This window comes from Podarcis gaigeae (genome assembly GCF_964106915.1).
Source record: "Podarcis gaigeae genome assembly, chromosome: 14".
NCBI classification, from domain to species: domain Eukaryota; kingdom Metazoa; phylum Chordata; class Lepidosauria; order Squamata; family Lacertidae; genus Podarcis; species Podarcis gaigeae.
The window spans coordinates 36,023,408-36,046,328 of record NC_139690.1 but is presented as its reverse complement, the minus strand read 5'-3'; the positions used below and the strand labels follow the sequence as shown (position 1 = coordinate 36,046,328).

At 46.8% G+C, this 22,921-nt stretch overlaps 1 protein-coding gene across 17 annotated transcripts in view; it reads right to left on the bottom strand.

Annotated features, from left to right (window-relative positions):
• The window catches only part of RAB11FIP3 (RAB11 family interacting protein 3), an 87,317-nt gene that overhangs the window by 10,923 nt on the left and 53,473 nt on the right, over positions 1–22,921 (bottom strand). For 7 of the 17 annotated variants that reach the window (XM_083711089.1, XM_083711098.1, XM_083711100.1 and 4 more), the window contains 5 exons: positions 21,691–21,878; positions 14,525–14,701; positions 8,632–8,766; positions 4,396–4,431; positions 625–718 (listed from right to left, as the gene is read on the bottom strand). In XM_083711089.1, coding sequence (XP_083567215.1) covers positions 625–718; positions 4,396–4,431; positions 8,632–8,766; positions 14,525–14,701; positions 21,691–21,878 — 630 coding nt within the window. The remainder of the gene's footprint in view (positions 1–624; positions 719–4,395; positions 4,432–8,631; positions 8,767–14,524; positions 14,702–21,690; positions 21,879–22,921) is intronic. The other 10 variants (XM_083711102.1, XM_083711104.1, XM_083711105.1 and 7 more) reach the window with 3 other exon arrangements.

Sequence of the window (22,921 nt, the reverse complement as noted above, 5' to 3'; positions counted from 1 at the left end):
CCCCATGGAGAGCCTCAAGGTCCATAAATAACAACACCCTAGTGGTCCCAAGGCCCTAAAGAAGTTAGATTGGCTTCAACCAGAGCCAGGGCCTTTTCAACTCTGGCTCCGGCCTGGTGGAACGCTCTGCCTCACGAGACCAGGGCCCTGCAGGATCTGATTTCTTTCCGCAGGGCCTGTAAGACAGAGTTGTTCCGCCTGGCCTTTGGCTTGGAGCCAATTTGATTCCCTCCCTCCCTCTCTCTCTTTTTTTTCCCTTTTTTTTCTTTTCCTTCTCCTGCGATGAGGCTACATTTTAATATTTTAATGTTCCATTATTTTAATGTTGTATTTTATTTTTGTTTGTAAGTTGTAATCATTCATCTTGTTTTTATTATTGCTTGTAAGCCGCTCTGAGCCCGGCCTTGGCTGGGGAGGGCGGGGTATAAATAAAAAATTATTATTATTATAGGAGGAGGGTGTCTGCTGCCTCTCTGTATGAGTCACTGGTCTGTGTTAGTCTCCTCCTGATCAGGAGACACATATCCAGATCTTTAACAGAGAGACAGACAGACAGACAGAGAAGAAAGCATTTGCTTCCACACACTCTAACAGTAATGCTTTCCAGCTGTAAAACACACCCACCTTATCAGTGATGTCCTCTTCCAGGCATTCGGTGTTGTTCCGGAAGGGTTCCTCCATGACATCTAGAGGGAGGGTTCCTGTCTGGTGAAGGTGCCTGTAACGAAGACAGACCAGGCCGATCCAAAGCAAGAAGACAATTAGAAGGACCATCATCACAGAGGAAAACACCAAACTAGCACAGTTGTGCATGGGTTAACATTTCCACCTTGCTCCTTTCCCTTCCTGCAGGGGATTCCATCATCAAGTGCAGTTTAGAAGCCCTGTCTGACTACCACAGTTGGATTTCTCAATTAAAAAACCCCAAACACTTCTGTTTCACGGGCTACTGCCTGCCCACCCACAGCAACCCTCAATAGTCCTCTAAGCTGAACAAGGTTGTCTGGCACCTTTGTGGGGTGGCAGAGAGAACAATAGCATATTACCAGGTACCCACACTTACACACCTTTTCCCCTTTGCTCTTTGGAATATGGGATGATTAAGATCTGACTTTCTCCCACTTAATTTCTTTCTGATCTTCATGGCAGCGAGATAAAACACTTAAGAGCAATAAAGAACATGAAAGAGGAAGGACCGCGGCTCAACGCTGCAGCTTATATACTTCACAGGCTGGACGTCCCAGGATAAATTGCTGGAGTGGCCAGTTTGCATCTGGGAATCCTACATTCAAATCCTCACCCACTCTAAAGCCTATTAGACAGCCTTGGGCAAGCAGCTGTATTTCAGTCTAATCTACTTCGCGGGAAGAGCTGTAGCTCAGGAGCACAGCACCTGCCTTGCATTCAGAAGTTTCCAGGTTGAGTCCCCACATTTTCAGGTAGGGGCAGGAAATTTCTCTGCCTAAAACCCTAGGGAGCCCCTGGCAGTCAGTGTAGTCCATACTCAGCTAGGTGCAAAGCATAAGGCAGCTTTCTATGTTCTCTAAGAGGCAGGCTGGGAGGCAGAGAGCAAATTGGTAAAATACTGTATTTTTTGCTCCATAACGCTCACTTTTTTTCCTCCTAGAAAGTAAGGGGAAATGTCTGTGCGTGTTATGGAGTGAATGCCTACGGATGGCGGGGGTATCTGCTGCAGTCGTGAGCAGAGGATCCATGGTTCCCCTTCCTTCCCTCCTCCGTGGCTTGCTTTGAAACAGCAAAGCGGGAGAAGAGCCACTGAGTGGGGAGAAGAGAGGGACAGAGAGCCTGGTTGCAAAGCACGGATCCACATGGATCCTCGGGATTTTTGCACTGGGTCACCCCAAATTCACCATCAGATCACATAGCATGTCCATGGCTACAGCTTGCACCAAAAAAATCACGCACCCACTGTTGCCTGGGGCCGCAGTGGTGCAAAAACGTGGTTAAAAAAAACATGGATCCACATGGATCCTCAGGATTTTTGCATTGGGCTACCCCAAACTCACCGTCAGATCACATGTCTGTGGCCACAGCATGAACCACAAAAATCATACATCCACTGTTTCGTTTAGAATATTTTTTTTCTTGTTTTCCTCCTCTAAATACTATGTGCGTGTTATGGTTGGGTGCGTGTTATAGAGCGAAAAATATGGTATGTTGAGACTTCTGCATTGCAGGGGGTTGGACTAGATGGCACTAATGGTCTCTTCCAACTCTACAATGCTACGATTCTATGCCCCCACACCCATGAAAGCTGCTTCCATTTTAACACTTCTCCTTGTGTGCCTCTGTTGTGGTCCAAAGGCCATCATTTTATGACACGACACCCAGGTCAGACATTTATCAGCTGTTAACTAGTAATGCACTTTATCACTTAAAGTGTGTTCAATATTCCACCCAAAGGACAAGGGGGAGGCAGGCTTTGGGTGTCCTCTGCCTTCCCCACCCACCATGCAAAGCCTTAACACAGAAATTCATGCACCGAGAGACTGTGAACGCATTGTGGTGTTTGAAGGGTGGTTAATAAGAGGTGGTTAATGATAGGTTACAGGTGGTTAATAAAAGTTACATGCTGATGAACCAAAGGAAAGCATGAAAAATATACAGGCAGCTTGGAAGCTGTGGACCTCATTCCAGATCTCCCTACACAGCAGCAAAACCTGTCTCTGGTTGACAAGGCAGAGCCAGGAATACCATCAGCTTTGGTAAAGAAATACCACCCCAAAAGCCCTGCAAGAGGGCAAGCACAGCCTCCTCCCTGATGGCCCATTAAATTTGAGCCAGGCCATATGGCAGGGATAGCCAACCTAACCCAGAGGTTGCTGGACTACAGCTCCCATCATCCCTAACCACTAGTCCATGTTAGGTGGGGCTGATGGAAGTTGGGGCCCAGCAGCATTTATTTGGAGGATGCCATGTTAGTTACCTCTGGCTGTGGTGGCAGGAAGAGGACACAGCGGTGACTGGGCAATCAATATTGTCCCAACCAGTGTGCGTGTAGGAAAGAAACTGGTCCCACTGGTCAGCTAGCATGAGAGGGTTGGTGAGCTGCATCCTGCCCCCCAATAAACGAGGAAAGTGAAGTAAAAGCTCCACTTACAGGCATCTCTCATGGGTGTTACCTGGGGCAGGGGTGTGTGAGGAGCCCCTCCCATGTAGTTTTTAAATGCTCCCTCTCTCTCCACTTCAGAGGCTCAGGTTGGGTATGTAATAAATTGAAGAGAATTTAAAAACAGATGGAGGACTGTGTGTGTGTGTCTGTGCCACCTACTTTGCGGGAGGGAGTTGCTGGTGTTTTAGCTGCTTAGATGTATCCACCTAAGTTTTAGTCAGAGTAGACCTATTGAAAATAAAGGAACTAAGTTCATCATGTCCATTAATTTCAGTGGGTTACTCTGATTAAAGCTAACCCCTTTTCCCAGACCCAAAATTGCAGCGAAAGCGACACCTAATCCAGTGAAGAACACCCACCCCTTGTGCAACTTTCATAGTTTAATCGTGAGTCCCGAAGGGCGGACCAACAGATGGGTGTCCACATGCTCTGGTTGAATTTTGGCAAATCAGCAGCAGGATGCTATTCCATAATGGCGGGTTGGGGGAAGAGAGCGAACGAGAGCAGGAAGAAGCCCCAAGAATGCCCTTTCTCACACTTTGTTCTTTTTGCAACCTATGTGTAGAGAATAATCATTAAGACAAAGTGTGTGCTGGTGGATGTCTGAGATGCTTTAACAGGAGAGCTCCACGTGGAGAAAGCAGTCTCCCAAGGGATGCTGGGCAGAAGCCTTACAGCTTTTACCCCTGAGACAAGGTAGCCTTCCAAATTTAAGTGCTAGACTGGTAACAAGGAGCAGCATGTCAGTTGGTGAGTAGGGCGGATGGAGGACAGGTCCAGCAATCCGGCCCTCCTGTGCACCCAGCATAGAAACCAAACAGGCTACAGGGAGGAGAGAAGCCCCCTCCTCTGTATCCAGCATGGAATGCAGGTTCGCGGTGTCCCCCTTCTCCACCAGCCCCCCGCAGACTAGTAAAAAAATGGCAACCCCCAAACTGCAAGACTCCTCAAATCCAAGCAAAATATAAATAGAGCCTCCAGGAGTACCTTCATCCATTCCCTCTGGGGCAAGGAGAAAACATACCAAACAAAGACCACCCACATGCACTTCTAGCATGCAACGCCGAAAGGTGTAACTGCTCAGGAGATGTACTTTTTTAAAAAAACAAGGAAAGAAACTGCCCTCATGCAGTCACTGAAAAGAGAAGGTGGAAGGAGAAAGAGTGACCCCCACCACATGGGGGGGGGGAACCATGCAAGGAAGCTGTCGAGTGGGCTTTGAGAGCAGGCGCAGGGAGAGTAAAAGGAAGATCAGAGCATACCTGGCTACCTTCTTGCTTGAGAGCCTCTTATTTGGACTGTGGAATGAACAACAGGAAAACTAAGTCAGGAAAACTGACACCCAAGAGCAACAAGCGAAACAGGAAGCAAGCGAAGACAGAGCGGCAGGGGCATATCCTTTACAATTCACGGCACAAATGCACAACACAGCACACCCAGGCCATGCACCCCATGTCCCGCCCCATCCTGCCCCAAATCTAAACCCAGCCAGAGGCAACATCTTTTCTGCACACGTTTTTAGCAGTGCTGCAACATCGGAACGGAACAAAACAGGCCCTCTGCGGGGCCTGCAGGAGCGTCCGCCGCTCCTCTTCCCCCCGCGTCCGTTCGCTGGCCAGTCCTGAAAACAGATCCCGAGGCTAAGAATAGAACTTGAGTGTGGTGGGACTTTCGGCTTCTGCTGGATTTAAACCCACCTGTCAGCCAAGCGGGCATCTGAACCCCCGATAGCAAGGTGCAGGGAGTGCCAAGCAATGTACCTCAAACAGGCGCACCACAGAAAAGGTCTGTGGCACACAGAGGTGAAGCCAAATGCACACACCTGAAAAAGCCCCACTACGAACCAAGGCTGGACGTGCCTTGGCCATCTTTCTAAGCAGGAGCTTCTGTCAGAGAAAGAGGAGAAGGGGCTGGAAGGATGACTGGAAACACGACAAGAAGCAGAGAGAGGAGAACCCAAGCCTAGTAAGTAGTGGGGCTGAGAGAACTCTTAAAGGTCACCCCTAGGAAAAAGGTTTCTAGCCCAAATCGTGGCATCACCTTTTCTGACCTCTAGAGGTGTGTATATCTGTTTCAGGGACTATGTTTTAACTGCTAAGATATATAACACTTAGGAGCAACAGCTTGCCCAAAATATTTTTATCCACTGAGGCAAAGGACAAGAGGGCATCTGCACCATGCATTTAAAGCACTATGGTGCCACATTAACAGCCAGCGCTTCTCTCAGAGTTCATTGGGAAAGGTGAAGTGATTGTTAAAGCACTTGGGGAACTGTAGCTCTGTGAGAGGAAGAAAGGGTTTCCTAACAACTCTCAGAACCCATAACAAATGATAGTTCCCAGAATGCTTTGGGATAAGCCATGGCTGTTAACATGGCAGCATAGTGCTTTAAATGTTTGGCGCAAGTGTGGCCTGGACTGGGACTTTAATCTTGCTTCAACACTGGGAAAGGGATTGTGTCCTCCACCATACATGAAGGCAGCAGGCTAGTTTAGGGGGTGCATAACAAGTCTCTAGCACACATAGCTCTGACCTCCACCAGAGGAGAATGCCCAGGAGGCTCAGCAGGAATGGCTGAAGGTGCTGCTGCTGCCGCCACCCACCTGCCAGCATCCACCACCTGAGGCGACTGCTTCACTTTGCCTAATGGTAGGGCTGGTCCTTAAGAGCAGAACATAATATGTGCACACAGAGAGGTATGGATTGACCGTTGCGATAGGTTTTTAAGCTGGGTAGCCGCCTATCAGAGAAGCTGTAGGAGTGGGCTTCTTGCATCAACAGAGAGTCACTAAAAGGTATTGGAGGTCCTTTTCAATGCTGAGATTCTATATATAGCACCCTTAATGCATGCAGTGCTGTACAGAGAAACATGCAAACAAAGGTCAGCCTCTTCTTGGCATTTACAACCTAAGTTCCAGTGGAGAGAAAGGGGAGGCATCTGTGTGTAAAAACGGCAACATGGATTTGAACATACTTTAGCAGTAGGCATGTCGTACAGGCACACGCAGCCAGCAGTGGCCGCAGGTCCCTGTTGGCAGTGGCACATGGCACCAAGACGTCCTTGTCATGTTCAGAGGTGGCTGCTGCCCACTTGAACTGGTAAGGCGGAAGACGGGGGGAGGGACCAACAGTAGGTGGAGCCAGAGCCAATGACAGGCACAGCCAGAACTAGAGTCAAAGCCAACTTCTGTCACCCTCCTCCTCCCTGCTGAGTGCTACAAGGGGCAACCCGGAGTCTAAGGAGAAGGAAGCTGATTGCCTGTGCCATTCCTTGGACTGGCAATGTGTCAAGAGTGGGCAGGTGGGGGCTGGCTGAGGGTAGGCTGAGGTTAGAGGGCCAGTGCTCCACTTGCCCTGATATAGAAGCCTCCACTGTCACATCATCTCTTCCCCAAACCATGCCTTCTGTGACTTCCCCTTGTGAACATCCACCAGAAGGAGTTAGGGATGTTGGACATTCAGCATAATATAATTGCTGGAAATCTATTAAGCAGTATGAAAAGGGGGTTCTTGGAATACATGACATCTCCATTCACAATGTTTGCAATGCTGTCATAAGCCTTTGATCTCGGCACACCAATCTAATGCAATCATTTCCTTCAGGCTGGAAGGGGCTGTATCTGAGTGGCAGGACACCTGCTTTGCATGCAGAAGGTCACAGGTTCAACCCCCAGCATCTCCACATAAGGACTGGGGAAGAGCCCTGCCTGAAAAACTACTGCCAGTCATTGTGTGGACAATACTGAGCAAAATACCACATTAACTCAAATGTAAAGCGCACCTTTTTTGGCCAAATTACATCGTGAACATTAGGGTGCGCATTAGATTCAATGGCACATTAGATTCGAGTAAATGCAGTAGATCAATTGACAAGACTACAAACCTGCACACATACTCAATTAAGCTTACTTACTGAGTAGAGCTGCATAGGATTGCACTGCAGCAAGGCCTCTCATGTTCCTCTCTTATTTGCCTCATCGCCTCCTCCCATCAGCCATACCCAACTCCATGCCTTCTGCCATGGCTTATCCCAACATTTGCCAACATCTGTGCTGATTGAGGCTGATGAGAGCTGCTATCCAAAGCAGGTGGAGGGGGCTAGATTGGTGACAGCTGCCTCATGGCTTGCAGCGATTGCTACGGTCTCCATTTACCAAGCCTGCCCAACATATTCATCTACAATTCTCAACCTGCTTTCTAAAACCACCATTGCCTCGTCTTGCTTGAAGCCCCCCACCTCTTTCGCTAGCTGCTGCCGTTCTCCACGCCCTGTTCTCCTTAGGCCAGCATGGATCACAAAGGCACCAATGAGGAATCCAGAAATGCCACATTTGCTTCAGACACACAGATTACTTCATGCAAAGGAGATTAATTGCAGAGCAGAGAAAATGCAAAAAGGAGGATTCTCACTGGCAATGTTCTTCCTGGTTTTGAAGGGCTAGAGATAGGGTGTTTTCACATGCAGCGCTAACAAACACCTCCATCTCTCAACATTTTTTTGAAGGGCAGTCAAAGGGCAAGTTGCACAGACACTGATGTGCATTATCAGCAGCCAGTGATCAAGACTGCGATTCAGAAACAGCCTTCCTCCCTGAAGAAATACACACAGGCAGTGAAGAGGGTGATGGGGAAGGGCTGTGGCTCAGTGACAGGGAAGCTGCTTTGCATGCAGAAGGTCCTGGGTTCAATTCTCTGGCATCTCCTGATAGGGCTGGGAGGGCCCCCTGCCTGAATTCCTGGACAGACCCAGACCAGAACTGACATAAAGGGGTCAACAGCCTGACTCAGTATAACTTGCTATGGTTTGTCTCCAATGCTAAGCTCTACTTAAGAGTTGATCCACTGAAATGAATGGACAAAACTAACTTGGATCTATTGCAGTGGGTCCACTCTTGAGTATGACTTAGGGGGCCACAACCCTATGTTCCTATCTTATGCAAGAAAATGGTAGACTTGATATTACTAAGAGGATGTGGGTGAGGGTGGGGAAAACCACAACTGAATAATACACTTTGGCAGGCAAGCTGCTCCATCATCACACTTAGCAGTTTTAAATTTGTTATTTTTGTAGATAAGCTATGGGATTTAATTTTATTACAATCGAGTGGTGTATAAAATAAATCTTGTGAAATAAACCAACCAACCAATTTGGCAAACCTCAAAGGAAATAGGCCCACCCTGCAGCGTAAGTGCCCCAAATATCAAATGATTATTGAAACAGGGGCCAGATATCACTTAAAGCTGCCTGGTAGGCAGATTGGCAGAGGCTAGATTCAAACTGGAGACTTCCTGATTCACGGTTCAGCCTTCAACAATAGACAACAGCAGTTCAGGGTCCTTCCTCTGTATGTACTGCAGACGTGATTTGTTAAAAAAGAAAGAAGGAAGGAAAAAAGCGAGCACCCATGCTTAGCAAACCATGCGAGTCCTACTTTCCCAAGAACATATAAATCATGCAACTTTAAAAAGAAGAGTGTCTCATGCCCCAAACGAGTTACCTATTCATTTCAAGATCATTTAGGCGAGCAGACAGGTCCTCGAGGCGGTTGATTTGTTTGTGGCACTGGGTACAGTAAAACTCAAACGCCTCGTCAGTGATAATGCTGTGCAGTTTCGCCGCAAGTGGGTTGGTGCTAGAAAAATCACAAGTGTGTCATTCTTGTAAAAAAGGAGAACATTCAGGCAGAGCCCCTCGATTCCACCTGTGGCTTCCAGAAGTTGAAAGAGAAGACGACGGATGCTCTCGAGTAGCCAATTTTGGAGGCAGGTGGTGTTTTGTAAAAGAAAGGTGTGGGCTAGTTAATGCCATTTCAAGGAGACAATGATTTGCTGCCTCTTTCCAACAAACTGCCCCTTCACCTCACGAATCACTTAAAGATTTGCTGAGCGTCTTAGAAGACCACTTCATGATTTTTCTGCCTGTTGCAGAAACTGTAATGCACTGTGCATGATTTTTAATTGTATTATTACTGCTTCTTTTGTTTCTTTTAATTTGAATTTCACTTTATTATAGTATGAATTCCATGAACTGGTGGCCACTCATCCAGCACACAAAGACCCTACAGAACAAACTGCAGCATTCCCTGATGTATGGTTGGAGCCACATTTTCCTTCTTATGGATTTTAACAACTGTGCCTTTGGGCTGAGGAAAAGGGTGTGCATGTGCTCAGTTGGTATTTTTTTCCAATTAAAAAAGCATCAAGAAAAATACCATTCTAAATCAATATGGATATTTAATGTGGTGTATGTGCCTTCTCTCATCTTCAACCACAAATCTATAGACAACACGCCATGAGCCACCTAAATGAAGCTTGCAGGCCACTGGTGGTCTGTGAACTACAGTTTGGGAATACCTGCAATAGAGTGTCCCAACTGGTGCTCATCTGTCTTGCTAGAAGCCTTTGCAAAGGTCATTATCAGGAGAGCCAGATCCCATCCACACTACATAGGATACTGGATGGGAATGTCAAACCCAGGAGCCAAATATAGCTCTCCAGGCTATTCTGTGTGACCCTTGGAACTCTCCCCAAGCCAACGTAGTTGCACGTGATCTGTGAAAACATTTACACATGCAGTGATCTGTGGCAGCCATTGCAGTAAGGATTTAAAATAAGTTTGAGGGAGGCAGGTGGTTATACCTCCCCTCCACTGAAATAAACTTCTGGAAGCCACAAGGTTTAAATCGGAGATAAGGTTAATAGTGAAAACCACAAAGGAGAGGTTTAATTCAAATACACACACACACACGCAAACACAAACATAGACACACAGAGGTGTGAGCTGGTAGAAACAAGGTTAAATTTACAAACACCTGGAAAGACAGTAAACGACTTGGCTCAGTTCCTACTGTTCTGCTGAGCAACTTACTTCTCAGGAGGAGGCTGCAAGCATCTATTCGGATGGAAAGAAGCAAAAAGCTAAGCAGCATCAGTCCCGGGGTTTGGAGGGCCCTGGGGAAAGACCCCCTCTTTGTGCCCCCTCAGTGAATGTGCATCCTTTACTGCAGCTGGTCCAGGGGGCTCTTGTCAGAGGGACCCCTGCAGGAATATGTCGGTCTGTGGCAGATGTCCCAACATGCTGCCCTAGGGTGCCAGAACTGAAGCCATTGCAAACTACAGGAGCTTCACACTTCTTGGTGTGCAGTCAAAAAGCGTTGGCACTGTATGCATAACACTTTCCATTTCGCTCCACACGATTTGGAGTGCAATGCTCCTTCCTTGAGAGCAGGAAAAGCTTGCAACTTGTTAAATGCAGAAACACCCCGCTTTGGAAATCTGGACTTGGGAACCAGCTCTGCACAAGTTGCAAAGCAAAATGTTCCTCTCTGTGTAAATGCTACAGAAGAAGAGTTTGGATTTGATATCCCACTTTATCACTACCCGAAGGAGTCTCAAAGCGGCTAACATTCTCCTTTCCCTTCCTCCCCCACAACAAACACTCTGTGAGGTGAGTGGGGCTGAGAGACTTCAAAGAAGTGTGACTGGCCCAGGGTCACCCAGCAGCTGCATGTGGAGGAGCGGAGACGCGAACCCGGTTCCCCAGATTACGAGACTACCGCTCTTAGGCACTACACCACCAAAAGCTGTTGCTTTTGCTTAAGTAAGGGCAGCACTGTGGGGAAGACTGGGAGAAGAGAGCAAAACCAAACCGCAAATGGAAGAAGCACTCTGTTCAGCACAGAAAGATGTTTAAGTCATTCTCAAGCTACACCGCCATTGTGTTGCAGCATGGAGGGTGGCTGTTCCGGAGTCCACCTCTCCACTCCCTCTCTCCCCATCCTACAATAAACAAGCATTCTGTGGTCGCTGAGCCACCCCTCCTGTTTTTCCTGATTTTTTTTGTATTTCCACTTGGGATTTAAATGAAGGTTTTTTTAAAACAACAACAACAACACACAAATTGCCGCAGAAATGAAGGGAACTGAATTCAAGGTTGGAAAAAATGAGAAGCAGAGAGAAGTCAACTGACAGATCTATCCATCCTTAAGTATAACAACCTCAGGAGGGCAGAGAGTAGAGGACATATTTGTATGCAGTAGACTTGCTTGCTGGGACAAGACGGCAGCTTCTGAGCTAGGAGAGGAGTAAGATGCATCTTCCTGTTCACATCTCCATAGGAAATCCCTGCTCCTGCTGGACCACTGACAACAGGAAGCCCTTCAGCCCATTTGTGCAACTCTCCCTATTTTCTCCTGCTCACTCAGCAGGACTAGCCAGCGCCAAGCATCCTGTCAACAACCACACAAGCCGTTAGCAGCCGGTAGCCAGAGACCAGCTCAGCATCTTTCAGGGGCATCCCCTTTGGCAAACAGCCTTAGGACAAGACAGCCCCAGGTTGCATCTGCAAGCTAGAGACTAGGAGAGACGCTTGCTTGAAATCCAGGAGAGCTGCTGCCAACCGGTGGTCTGATAAGGCAGCTTCCTCTGTTCCTATGACAAACCGGCTCCTCCTGCTTGCCTCATTTCCCAGCAGGTTCATTTGGCACCAAGGTATGGTCAATCTGCACATGGCCTTACTTAGATCCCATCAAAGCACTCATTTCCTTGCATGGAGTGAAGATGTGTTTGCATTAAGCTGCTGGGTGATTTGCTAGCACACCTGGCAACCTGGACCCATTGCATGCCAAGGGCACAGACCATGATGACCTGTGTGCCGCAGGCACATGTAATCCAGGTAGAGAAACATCTGCACAGATATGGGAGAAATGCCCTAAAATGAAGGCATCTCTATGGACTGCATGGGAAAGGCAGGAGAAAGGTGGTTTATTATGCTCAGAAGGCATCAGAGAAGGTATATGACACCCATCATCTTCAATAGCTATTTTGTGCAGCCGAAGAAAGTATCGTTCTCTCACACAAATCATTTTCTCCCTGCTGCTTAGGACACATTTATATGGATCTGTAGAGGTGAGAGAAGCAGGATTTGTGGTGCACAGGGCTTTTTGTCACAGCTCAGTGGTAGAGCATCTGCTTTCCATGCATAAGGTCAGGCTGGGAAGGACCCTTCTCCGAAACTCTGGAAATCTGCAGCAAGTCAGTGTAGACAATACCAAGCAAGATGGATCAATGGTCTCACTCAGTGCAACGCACCTTCCTATGTTTGCAGAAGGAGAGCACCTCTGCTTTTCGTGTGGATGCTGTCAGCTTAAAACTCCAGGTAGAACGGGGCAAGAGTTCTCTCCGAAATCTTGCAGAGCCAGTAAGTACAGACAAGATTGAGCCAGATGGACCAACGATCTAACTTGGGATGGTGCAGCTTGCTATGTAGCACAGTCACTTTCTTCCTGCTGCCTGTGTGTTGTTGGCTCACAGCTATTCCCCTGCACACTCAGCACACAGAGGGGAGAAAACTGTGGCAAGGTGTGCCCTGATGGCTTCAGAGTATCAGGCTGGTAAACAAGCCAACTCGATACCAGCAAAAACCTGTTTGGTGGAAGTACCCAATAGCCAAGCTAACCCCAGCTGGGTGGGGAGTGCTGAGAATGTGGAGACGGCGCAACCAAGCAGTGCTGGGAACGTGCTGAAACAACCAGACCTTCCCATCTGCCACTTGACCCACGTTTGATATGCTAGTGTGCCGCTGCTGAAAGTACGCCCAAGTGCTTGTGGAGCTGTGATCAGGATGTGTGTGCGGGAGCAAAAATTTTTTATTAGTCTTCAATTACAGTCTAATAATAGCCCCATTATAACAATACCAATTTATAATACAATTATTAATACCAATTGTTCAAATATCGAATTATATAATTTAGATGAAGTAGGCCCCTGCAATGCTGGATTTGATGGATTGATTATTTGCATTATTTCTGCGTTCCAAAATCTTATTAATTTCAATTACATTCCGGTCATAATAATAATCCCTTATACAACAGCTGCAGTATTAATAACTTCTATTCGTGTTGACACATTAAATGATTTATAAAACTACAAGTGAGGAACTCAAGCTTTATTCTTGTTCTTCCTGTGTGTGGCAATTATTCTGTCCATGGTGTTTCTTCCTGTCCTCGTAAGATGTTATGTCTTTCTTTCCCCCAGTTGTTGTTATCCATCATGCCTTGGACGGAGCTGATATCCCATTGTTGTTCCAGAAATTTCTCCCTCACCCTGTCCCGTGCTTCACTGTTTTGCAACTTTAACAACAGCTGCAAAAGTCACTCTGTCCCAATAAATAACCTGTTGTCACCATTTTTCCTCTCAGCCTGGGAAGAAGAGTGATCTGTCAAGCTGTAGATAACTCAATAAAAACCTTATCAGTTCCTTGGCAGTTCACAGACTCCTTTCCTCCTTCCTTCCAACTGAAGATATATGAGCAATTATACTTCCAATTAAATTAAATTCCAAGTCCTCTTAGCGTTATGCAGTTCACTTTAAACAATAAAGAATGGGGAAGAATCAGCTCTAAGTTTCCATCATAAACCTTTTGCAAAATAGAGCTTTCCTCCCTTTTTGCTTTTTTTACACTCACAGTTTCGTTTGATGTTATATTCCGTATTTATAATCCAATTTCTTCCATCCTTGCTTGTACAAATATAATTTGAACTAATGTTCAGAGGAGGGTTGCCAAATCATAAATGTAGAGAAGAAAACTTTAAATAAAGAAACTGTAGGCTCCCCTCCCCCTGTCTTTTGCACCGAATGAAGTCTTATCTCAAGTTCAAACTTTAAAGTCCTTGCAGTTGGGTTGGCTCTGGAATTTGTGATCTCATCTCTTCTAGCATGTGCCTGTACTTTAGTTCAATTAAACTCTAACAGGAGAACCTCTGCTTCCTAATGGCAGCGTTGGAGGGTTTTCGACAGGCAATGTGCTTTCCTTGCCAGAGCGAGAGCCAGATACCAAGATGAACTGCGAGTAAAGCCCATTCCCCCTGTCCCTGGGGGGGGGGGGGATTTGCAAGGATAATTACACTTAATCATCCTTGTTTTTCCTTCACCAACAATCTCCTGGTGTCGTGGGGCCTGCCTCCCTTATAGCAGAGCAGAACTGGAAGCCGTGTGCTGGAGCAATCTCATGACTGTTCACCAATACTGCTAACTGCACAGCTCTAATAGATTTCCCTCCGGCCAATGTTTACTGCAGCCTTTGCCAACCTGTGCCCTCCAGATGTTGCTGGACTACAACTCCCATCAGCTTCAACTTGCGTAGCATGCTGGCTAGGGCTGATAGGAGTTGTCGTCCAACTTTATTGAGGGCACCATATTGGGAAAGGTTGGTTTAGCGGCTGGTTCAAAGACATATAACCAGAGTTATCCGCAACAGTTATTTTCGACACCGCAACCAGTGGTGGTGGTGGTGCTGAAGATAGGCTACGGAAGAAGCTTAGAGACAGGCACCAGCCAGTTGAGAAACGCTCAAAATGCAGCAACATGAGACACAGGTTCTGGCCATCTTACCTGGGAGAGAGGAAGGATGAACTGCTGAAGCCACTTTCTCCGTTGCACAAGCTGTCTGAGAAGAGATCCACCTCATTCCCTTCCCCGTAGTCCTCAAAGTGCTCCTCCCCGCTAATTACTGTGACGATGGAGTGATTGTTAATGTCCGAGGTCAAAGGAAGGTCATGGGGGTGAGATCTGTTGGTGGAAAGGGAAGTCAGTATCTCAAGAGAAGGAATCAAGGAGTTCACCACACCCACCGCTTCCAACAAATGATGGCCACACCCCTGCAGAGAGCGGCATTGATGGAGTCATGCTCAAAACTGCTGCCTGCAATATTATTATTTATGACATTTATCAGTCATTATGTAATCATTTATGTATTATTACATTTATCATGTGGCTTCACCACAATGGCATTCAGGATCCAAGCCTGAGGCTCCCTATTCTTGACCTGTATTATCTACAAATTGGCTTCCCATTATTTAAAGCCACCAAAGTCTGCACATGGCCATCACCATCACTTCCTGCAGCAGTGAATCCCACAGTTACACCCGATGGCATAGAAATCCTTCCATTTTTCTATCCCTAATCCCTTGGCAAGGGACGTGGGTGGCGCTGTGGTTTACCACAGAGCCTAGGACTTGCCGATCGGAAGGTCAGCAGTTCGTATCCCCGTGACGGAATGAGCTCCCGTTGCTCGATCCCTGCTTCTGCCAACCTAGCAGTTCGAAAGCACGTCAAAGTGCAAGTAGATAAATAGGTACCACTCCCGCGGGAAGGTAAAAGGCGTTTCTGTGTGCTGCTCTGGTTCACCAGAAGCGGCTTAGTCATGCTGGCCACATGACCCAGAAGCTGTACGCTGGCTCCCTCGGCCAGTAAAGCGAGATGAGCGCCGCAACCCCAGAGTCGGCCACGACTGAACCTAATTGTCAGGGGTCCCTTTAACCTTTACATTACTATATATTTTGGAAAGTTGTTAGTTCATTCATTCACTACGCATTTCAGCACCTCTTAAGATATCATAATCAAATTTTGCATGATGATCCCCGAGATCAAAGTACAGGTTTCTGTCAGTTTTTGGATATGGTTGCACATCATTTTGAACCAAGGCGGCAGACTGAACTGATCAAAGCAATGGTGTTGATTTTATGCTTTCTTAGCAATGCTTGAGCAATGCCACTTACGGGATCTGCTAGTAGATAAATATTTTGGGCTGACTTGGTTAACAGGAGCAGCGGTGATTGCTGCAAGCTAAAAGGGAGCTTTTATGAACTTGGTGCCTTCCAGCTGCATTGGACTCATAGTCCCATCAGCCTCAGCCAGCAGAGTGCGAACTGCAGGGAGAGCCAGGGGCCTGCATGGCAGTCTTCTGCAGATGGCAGAATGGCATCTGGCTGGCTATTATGGGAACAATGCTGGATTCAATGGACCTTTGGCCTGATGCAGCAGGACTCTTACATTGGATGCAATCCTCCCCTCTTCCTTGTTTTAGTTTGGCGACCAAACCAATCACTGCTCTGCCTTGGAGTACACCACTCAAGCTGTGCATTCACACAAGGCCAAGGCACGTGACACATGGCAGAGCTTGCATGCATACACCCAAGGCTGCAAATCTGCGCAGACCCAGCGTTGTAGAAGGTGCTGTGAATGCCCAAGCACAACGCAAATATAGCTGGGCCAAGCAAAACTTATGTCCTTTGTAGAAAGTGCATACAATAAGGCAGTGGCTGTATGGCAGGCAACCAATCTAAGAGGCGGCTGAATCAACGGTAAAATATTTTCAGCTGCACAGCCAACCCACATATTAAAGTGTTGCGGCATTTAGGACTGCATAATCCTATTAAGGGCCCAGGAACACGCTTTTGAGCAGTGTAACTTGTCAAAGGCACAGACGCCAGGCTTATTTCACAGATACCAGCATTCCGTAACAAAAAGAACGCCATCGTACATGGGTGCACAGCCTAGCAGACAGAGTCACAGATGCGAGTCCTCGTTTGCCATTTTAACCTAGATGAGTCCTCACTGGACAGGTCTTGGGACGTGGCCCTGCAGCCTCACTTCCCTGACTGGAAAATGGGCCTAAGGGCCACCCACTTTGCAAGATAAATGAGGTTGAATCTTTAGGTGAGCTGCAGATCTTTCAGGACTGAAGAACTTTAAAGGCTTGGAAAGGCTCTTCAAATATAATTTCTAAATCAGAGTAAGAAGTGGCTTTAAAAAAAAGGGACCAAACCCCTGCACCTCTGTGTGGATGAGAATTCGTGACACTGGTCCTTCCTTAATTCAAAAACAGGAAACCCAGAGTTATCAGCAATTCTAGGGATGCAAAAGTGTGTGCGCATTTTGTGTTAACAGACAGAACAATCGTGCTATCATCCAGGAAACAGGAGGAGGAGTGAGGCTGTGTTCCTCACTGCTGATGAAAAATTCCCAAAAGCAAAGGCAATACAGAGATTCAGGTTGAAGTACTCCAAAACAAAGTACACATGATGAAAAAGCTACAAGCATTGCTCAAGGATAATATACAATTATGTTACTTTTGGGATTTGCTCCATTGTGTGTATCTGTGGGGTCTGTGTGTGTAATTGCATGCTAGTGTTATAAAAGATTGCAAAAATCTGGGAAGCAATCTTCAAAAGAAATAAGTAAAATCGGTCATCTAAACTGGGCTCACAACTTGGGTTTAATTTTGATATTTGAGGAAGAGAATAAAAATAAGGACACTACACAAGGAACTAGTGACCTCTCCTCTGGCAGCAGGGGTACCACTCTGCTGGTGATGTCACTTCCAGTTGCTGCTCAGCTGGTGTTCACCTGTGACAGGGCCCTTTCAGCGGTGGTTCCCCATCTGTGGAGTGCCCTCCCTCATTACTGACTTTCAGAAGAAATTTTGAAACATTCCTGTTTAGCTAGGCATTTTTGATGCCTCAAAAGTACTGGCCGTGGTAAGTAAACTTCTGGAAAGGGAGAGGAATGTGTCCCTATTTTGGTAAATATCCTTAACGCACTAAAAACAAGGGAAGTGCATGAGCAGAAGGCGGCAAGATGGGAGTCAAATCTCTGGACATCAACAAGGAGAAGATCTTCTGACCACCAGCAAAACAGAAATAAGGAAGTGGGGATCAAGACCCCAGTGCAGGAAGGAAATATTGGAGGAAAGTAGATATTAAAATCTAGTAAGCCCCAGTGAGGGAGGGAGGGAGAGGAAGAGTGAGAGGAAGTGGTCAAGCCAATCTTATGGGAGGCAAATCCCTGTCAAGATCAAGGCAAGGCCAGTTATGCAAAAGGCCCAATTTCTGCTTCTCTTCATATGTCATATCAGTCAAACAGCTCAAATATTCAGGGAACACATTCTAGGAGAGTTCAAATTTGGACCATATATATTTACTATATCCAGTGTCATATTTCAGATCCTTGTCAACAAAATAAGGAAATGCCCATCTGGATGAACTATAGTTTGTAACATAGAAAGGGGAACATTTTTATCAACAGCTATATAGTCATACTCTAGGAATGACCACTAGCATATTAGAAATAGATGGCACAGAGTGTCCATTAAGGTTTGGGTTGTTGATGTTTTAAAAAAATAATTTAGTTTGTTCACACTAAAAAGTGTGGGGGGGGGAGACATTCCAAGGCATCTCTAAATAATTAAGACACACTATTATAAAAAAATTGTCTATTATTATTGTATGCTGCTGCACTGACAATTGCCCTGGGCTCTCGTGAGAAGCCATCATAATAATCATTCCTGCCATTTTGATTGAGAGCAACACTCCCATAGATCAGTTTGGATCATGTGGATGGCAGCAAAAATAAGTGTGGGCTGGAAAATGGAAATGTCAACCAATTTCAGCTGCATGGGAATGGTTATTAAAATGTCTGGAGCTTGCAGAAATGGATAAACTGTGCCGCTCCATCCAAGGGAGAGAAGGCAGACTGTGGAAGAGCCATCTGGTCGGGAGATGGACTTGCTTTGTTAAGCACTGGAATGCAAAATATGGAAATGAAAGGCTTGAAAGGAATCTGTTCCTGTAATTACTGAGGATGGCAATAATAATAATAAACGAAAAATCACCACCCATTCTTTTTCCTTCTAGTCCTCATATCACTGGCTTCTTGCAGCAAATGGAGGATGTCCAGGCTCATTGTATGTATGTATGTATGTATGTATGTATGTATGTATGTATGTATGTGTCAGGGATAAAAAAAACCCTCCTCCTAGGACATACCATTCCTGGCTGAGCAATACAATGCCTACCCAGGAGCATATGATGCTGCCCCCACCCCTTGCACTCAAGTTTTAGCTTCTTTTCCACCCTAGCACATCTATTAATCCCGCACATAACTCTTTATACGACTTGCAGGAATGGCATTTTCCACCTTGCTTTGTAAGAAGCAACGGTGACGTTAATTTGCTGGCTGCTTGACCTTGCGTCTCCAGTGCTTGTAAAGAAGCCACTCAAAAGCTACACACACAGAACTGCCACTATCCTGGTCAAACACAGCAACTCCACTTTTAAAAAGACAAATATCCCACCCACCCACCTCCAAAGAAAGGCATTTGTACCTACAGGCAGGAGAGTCCAATGCACTGAGCCATACTCCCAGGAGGCCGGGCAGGGCGAATGCAAGCTGGCATGCTTGCTAATTCTCTCCAGGAAAAAAAAAGGGCCCTTGGTGGCCTTGCAGCTCAGAAGCTGATTACGGACTGAGGGTTAGCAACCACTGAGCCCAGCTCATTTCAGCAAAGAAAGCGGCAGGAGGCTAATCCCAGTTCCCCCTCTTAATCTGCAGGGCCTCCAGCAGCAAAAACACTCTTTCAGCCCCGGATCACAATCAGAACCTTCTCCAGCTCCTTGCGGGCATATGGGAAGTCCTCCTTCAGGTGCTCCAAGTAGAAAGTGAACAGGGGTTTTTGGGGGGTGGGGAAAAGAAGCGTTGGCTAACCCTAAACTAGTGCAAAGGCACAGCTTAAGTCCCAAGTCAACTTAAAAAACAACAACACCCTGATACCCAAAATGGAAAACCTGAAGAGTCTTCCCTTCTCATGGATACATATGGTGGCTTACGCCCAGCAGGGATCTAGTCGGACAGGGCTATAGTTAAGTCACAGACTCAGTCAGCTCCTGCAGACTTTGTAGAAAATCATTGGTACAATTCCTGACAGCGTAGACATTCCGGGCCCAAGAAGGCCAGTGGTCTGACTTCACCAAGAAGGTTCCCCCCTATGCAAGCCTTATCAGGACGAATGATTGCTATGATCAGGTTAGATCACACTCTGGACACTTTTGAGAGAAGGTGGCAGGTGGATCTATGAATGTACTTTTTTCTTTCATTGAACAGGTCAAGTTTTTAAAGGGGGAGGGGGTACCAGCATGACTGTCTTTTTAAAAAGACACAAAATATCCCCAACCTCAGGGGTGGAAATTAGCATGCACTTCCCCAAAACTTCGACTTTGCTCTGCACAAGACGAACCTTGCAGGTCAACACAGCAGGGGTGCCAGCTTGAATAAAATACTGGGGGGAAGGTAAGCCCCGACCTTCATAATCAATCACAGGACATGGTGCACACACACCATTTGAATGCCCATCAACTTTGGGGGGCCCTGCTTCCTTAAATATTTTACTGGGGGGTCCGAAGACCCCTTGGCCCCTAGGAGCTGGCTCCTGTGCAACACAGCTAGTTGCCAGTTTGAGCCCCCATTCACCTTTCTAGTCCTTTAGTCTTAACACCACTGTCTTCGTTCCCCAGGAAAGAAGGGCAATTTCTTCCAGAAACCCACAGGCTGTCGTTTCCAGGCCTCATTTTTGCCTGTGCTTTAAGACCAGTGCCTGAGGCCATGCGCAGTTGGCCTGCCCTTAAAATTTACTTACTTATTACATTTATATACCACCTTTATCTTCCAAGGATCTTGGGACAATGTACATGTTTCTCCTCCTCCTCCCCTTTTCATCCTCACAGCAACTCTGTAAGGTCAGTTAGTCTCAAAGATGGTGACTGGCCCAAGGTCACCGAATGAGCTTCATGGCTGAGTGGAGATGTGAACCCTGCTCTCCTAGGTCCTAGTTAGACTGGTGGGGACATGAGGCAAGGCCTGCTCAAGGACAGCCTCTACCAGACAGAACTTCCTCAGTTGCCACATTTAAGAAAGTGTTATAATTCACGCAACTTCTCTGTTGTGGCTCTCAAAACTGTTTTTATACTGCCTGAATTGTATCTCAACATAGTGCCCTTTTAAAAAAAATTAAAGTGCTATTATTAGATTACTTTATTTTTATGGTTCATTTTCCGTTTGCCACTTTGGGCAGAGCTGATCTAGAAAAGACACCTAATACAAATGTTTAAATGAAATAAATGCAAATTCTGTAAACCAGGGTCGAGAAGCCTATCAGCCTTCAGCCACCTGCGGCAAAAACAGACAGAATAACGAAAGTACTTCTTCACGCAGCAGATATAAATGCATGGGAACTGGTTGCCATGAAGGTGTGATGATGGCAAGTGGCTTAGATAGCTTTAGAAAGGGGATTAGACACATCCAGGGAGGATAAGGCTATTAATGGCTACCAACAAGTTACAATGGCTGTGCTGCCTCCAGAATCGGGTGTGCCCTGAATATCAGATGCTAAGAAGCAACGCCGGGAGACAACGGCCGGCTTCTGGTTAGCCACTGCGGGAAACAGATTGCTTAGCTTGATGGGCTGCTGATCAGATCCAGCAAGGCTCCCCCCTTGGCCCAGTTCACATGTCCTGGCTCTTTGTGCAAGATGCAGAACTCACACACATCACTGTGGCTGGAAGTTTTAAAAGGTTTTCATGATCATTTAGCCAAGAATAAACATAGGTTTTAGCACTGCAGCTGGTTTGGAGCAAACCCAACCACAATCAGTGCAACGGACACATCCGCGAAGCCAAGGATAGCGGGCTGTTTCTTCCTAGCATTGGTAGAGAGAGAAGAGAAACAGGTGTGATTGGCTCTTACACAGTAAACCATGGTTTTATGGCTTACTGTGATGCATGAATGAAGCCATTACATTTTGTGGAGGGGAGAAATGGCCACTTACCCCTTTGTTTTGTGTTTCCTAAGGCTGGTCTGCCAAGAAACTAAGCTTCCAAATCTCTGCTTTGAGTTCCTGGAGAGGCTCCTGCTGTCCTACCCATCACCAAGATAAAAGCACCTACCCGTTCTCAGGCTCCTCGATGGGGTCCGTGAACTCCGAGTGCACAGTGGAATCGATCGCGCTATCCGTTTCTACTTCATCATGCATCTCGTGATGCACCAGGGTGCTGGTGTCTTCGTCCGTGAAAGTCTCACACTCGCTATAGGTGCTCTCTGAGCCCATGTATGCACTGTCTGTCACTTCATTTGCCTGTTGCAGAGAAGAGGAGAAAAAGCAACGTAAGAACAGAGAGAAAGAGAGAGATCTCATGACAACTCCAAATCACAACTAGGTTTTCTTTCAGCAGAAAGCATTTTCTGGAGGAAGGGCTCTCTCTCAGTGGCAGAACAACTGCTTTGTATGCAGAAGGCTCCAGGTTCAATCCCTGGCGTCTCCATGTGGGGTCGGAAGAGGCTCCCGCTGAAGCTCTGGAGAACTGCTGCCAGTCAGTGTTGTCAATACTGAGCTAGACAGACCAATGATCTGACTCAGTATTGGGCAGCTTCCTATGTTCCTGGAGCGGGAACGAAAAGAGATGGGTGGAGTACTGAATGGAGTAAGCCATTTTGAGAAAGAGGGTCTTAACATACCTCCTTCACTGAAGGTACACATGCACTCTTTCTGTTGTATACTTCAACTCTCCTATTACAATGCCCTCACCTGCACACAACACAAAGCCCAACTATGGCTTAGCATGAATGAGGAAGTGCACTGGTGCCCAGGGATAAAATTTTGGCCACTGCGTTCCTCCCCAACTACCAGGAGCAAAGCCATTGTTTGGCTTAATGTAAGTGATGGGTGGCACCTGTTGGGACTGGTAGGGTGGAAGGCAGGGAGCCCAACAGTAGGGGGAGCCAGAGGCATGGACAGGCAGAGCCAACTAGTTCTAGTTTTGTTCCCATCCTCTTCCTCCTTGCGGAGTTCTACAAGGGCAACCCTCAGACTGAGGAGGAAGGTGACAAGCAGGGCCACCCCTTGGGCTGGTTGTATGTAAGACTACAGGCAGGTGGAGGCCAGCTGAGAATCAGGCCTTCCTTTCCCTTCAATTCCTCAACTGTCTTTCTCCCAACTGACAGTTAAATCCCAACTGACAAGAACCTCCAGCCAATCAGGTTATGCCACCATCCAGACCAATCAGAATGCACTGATCCAGGCCCCACCTAACATCCTCAAAGCAATCACCTACCTCCCTCTCCTCTCAGAACTTGGTCACTAAGCACCACTACCAACCAGGCTTGTAACATCATTAACAG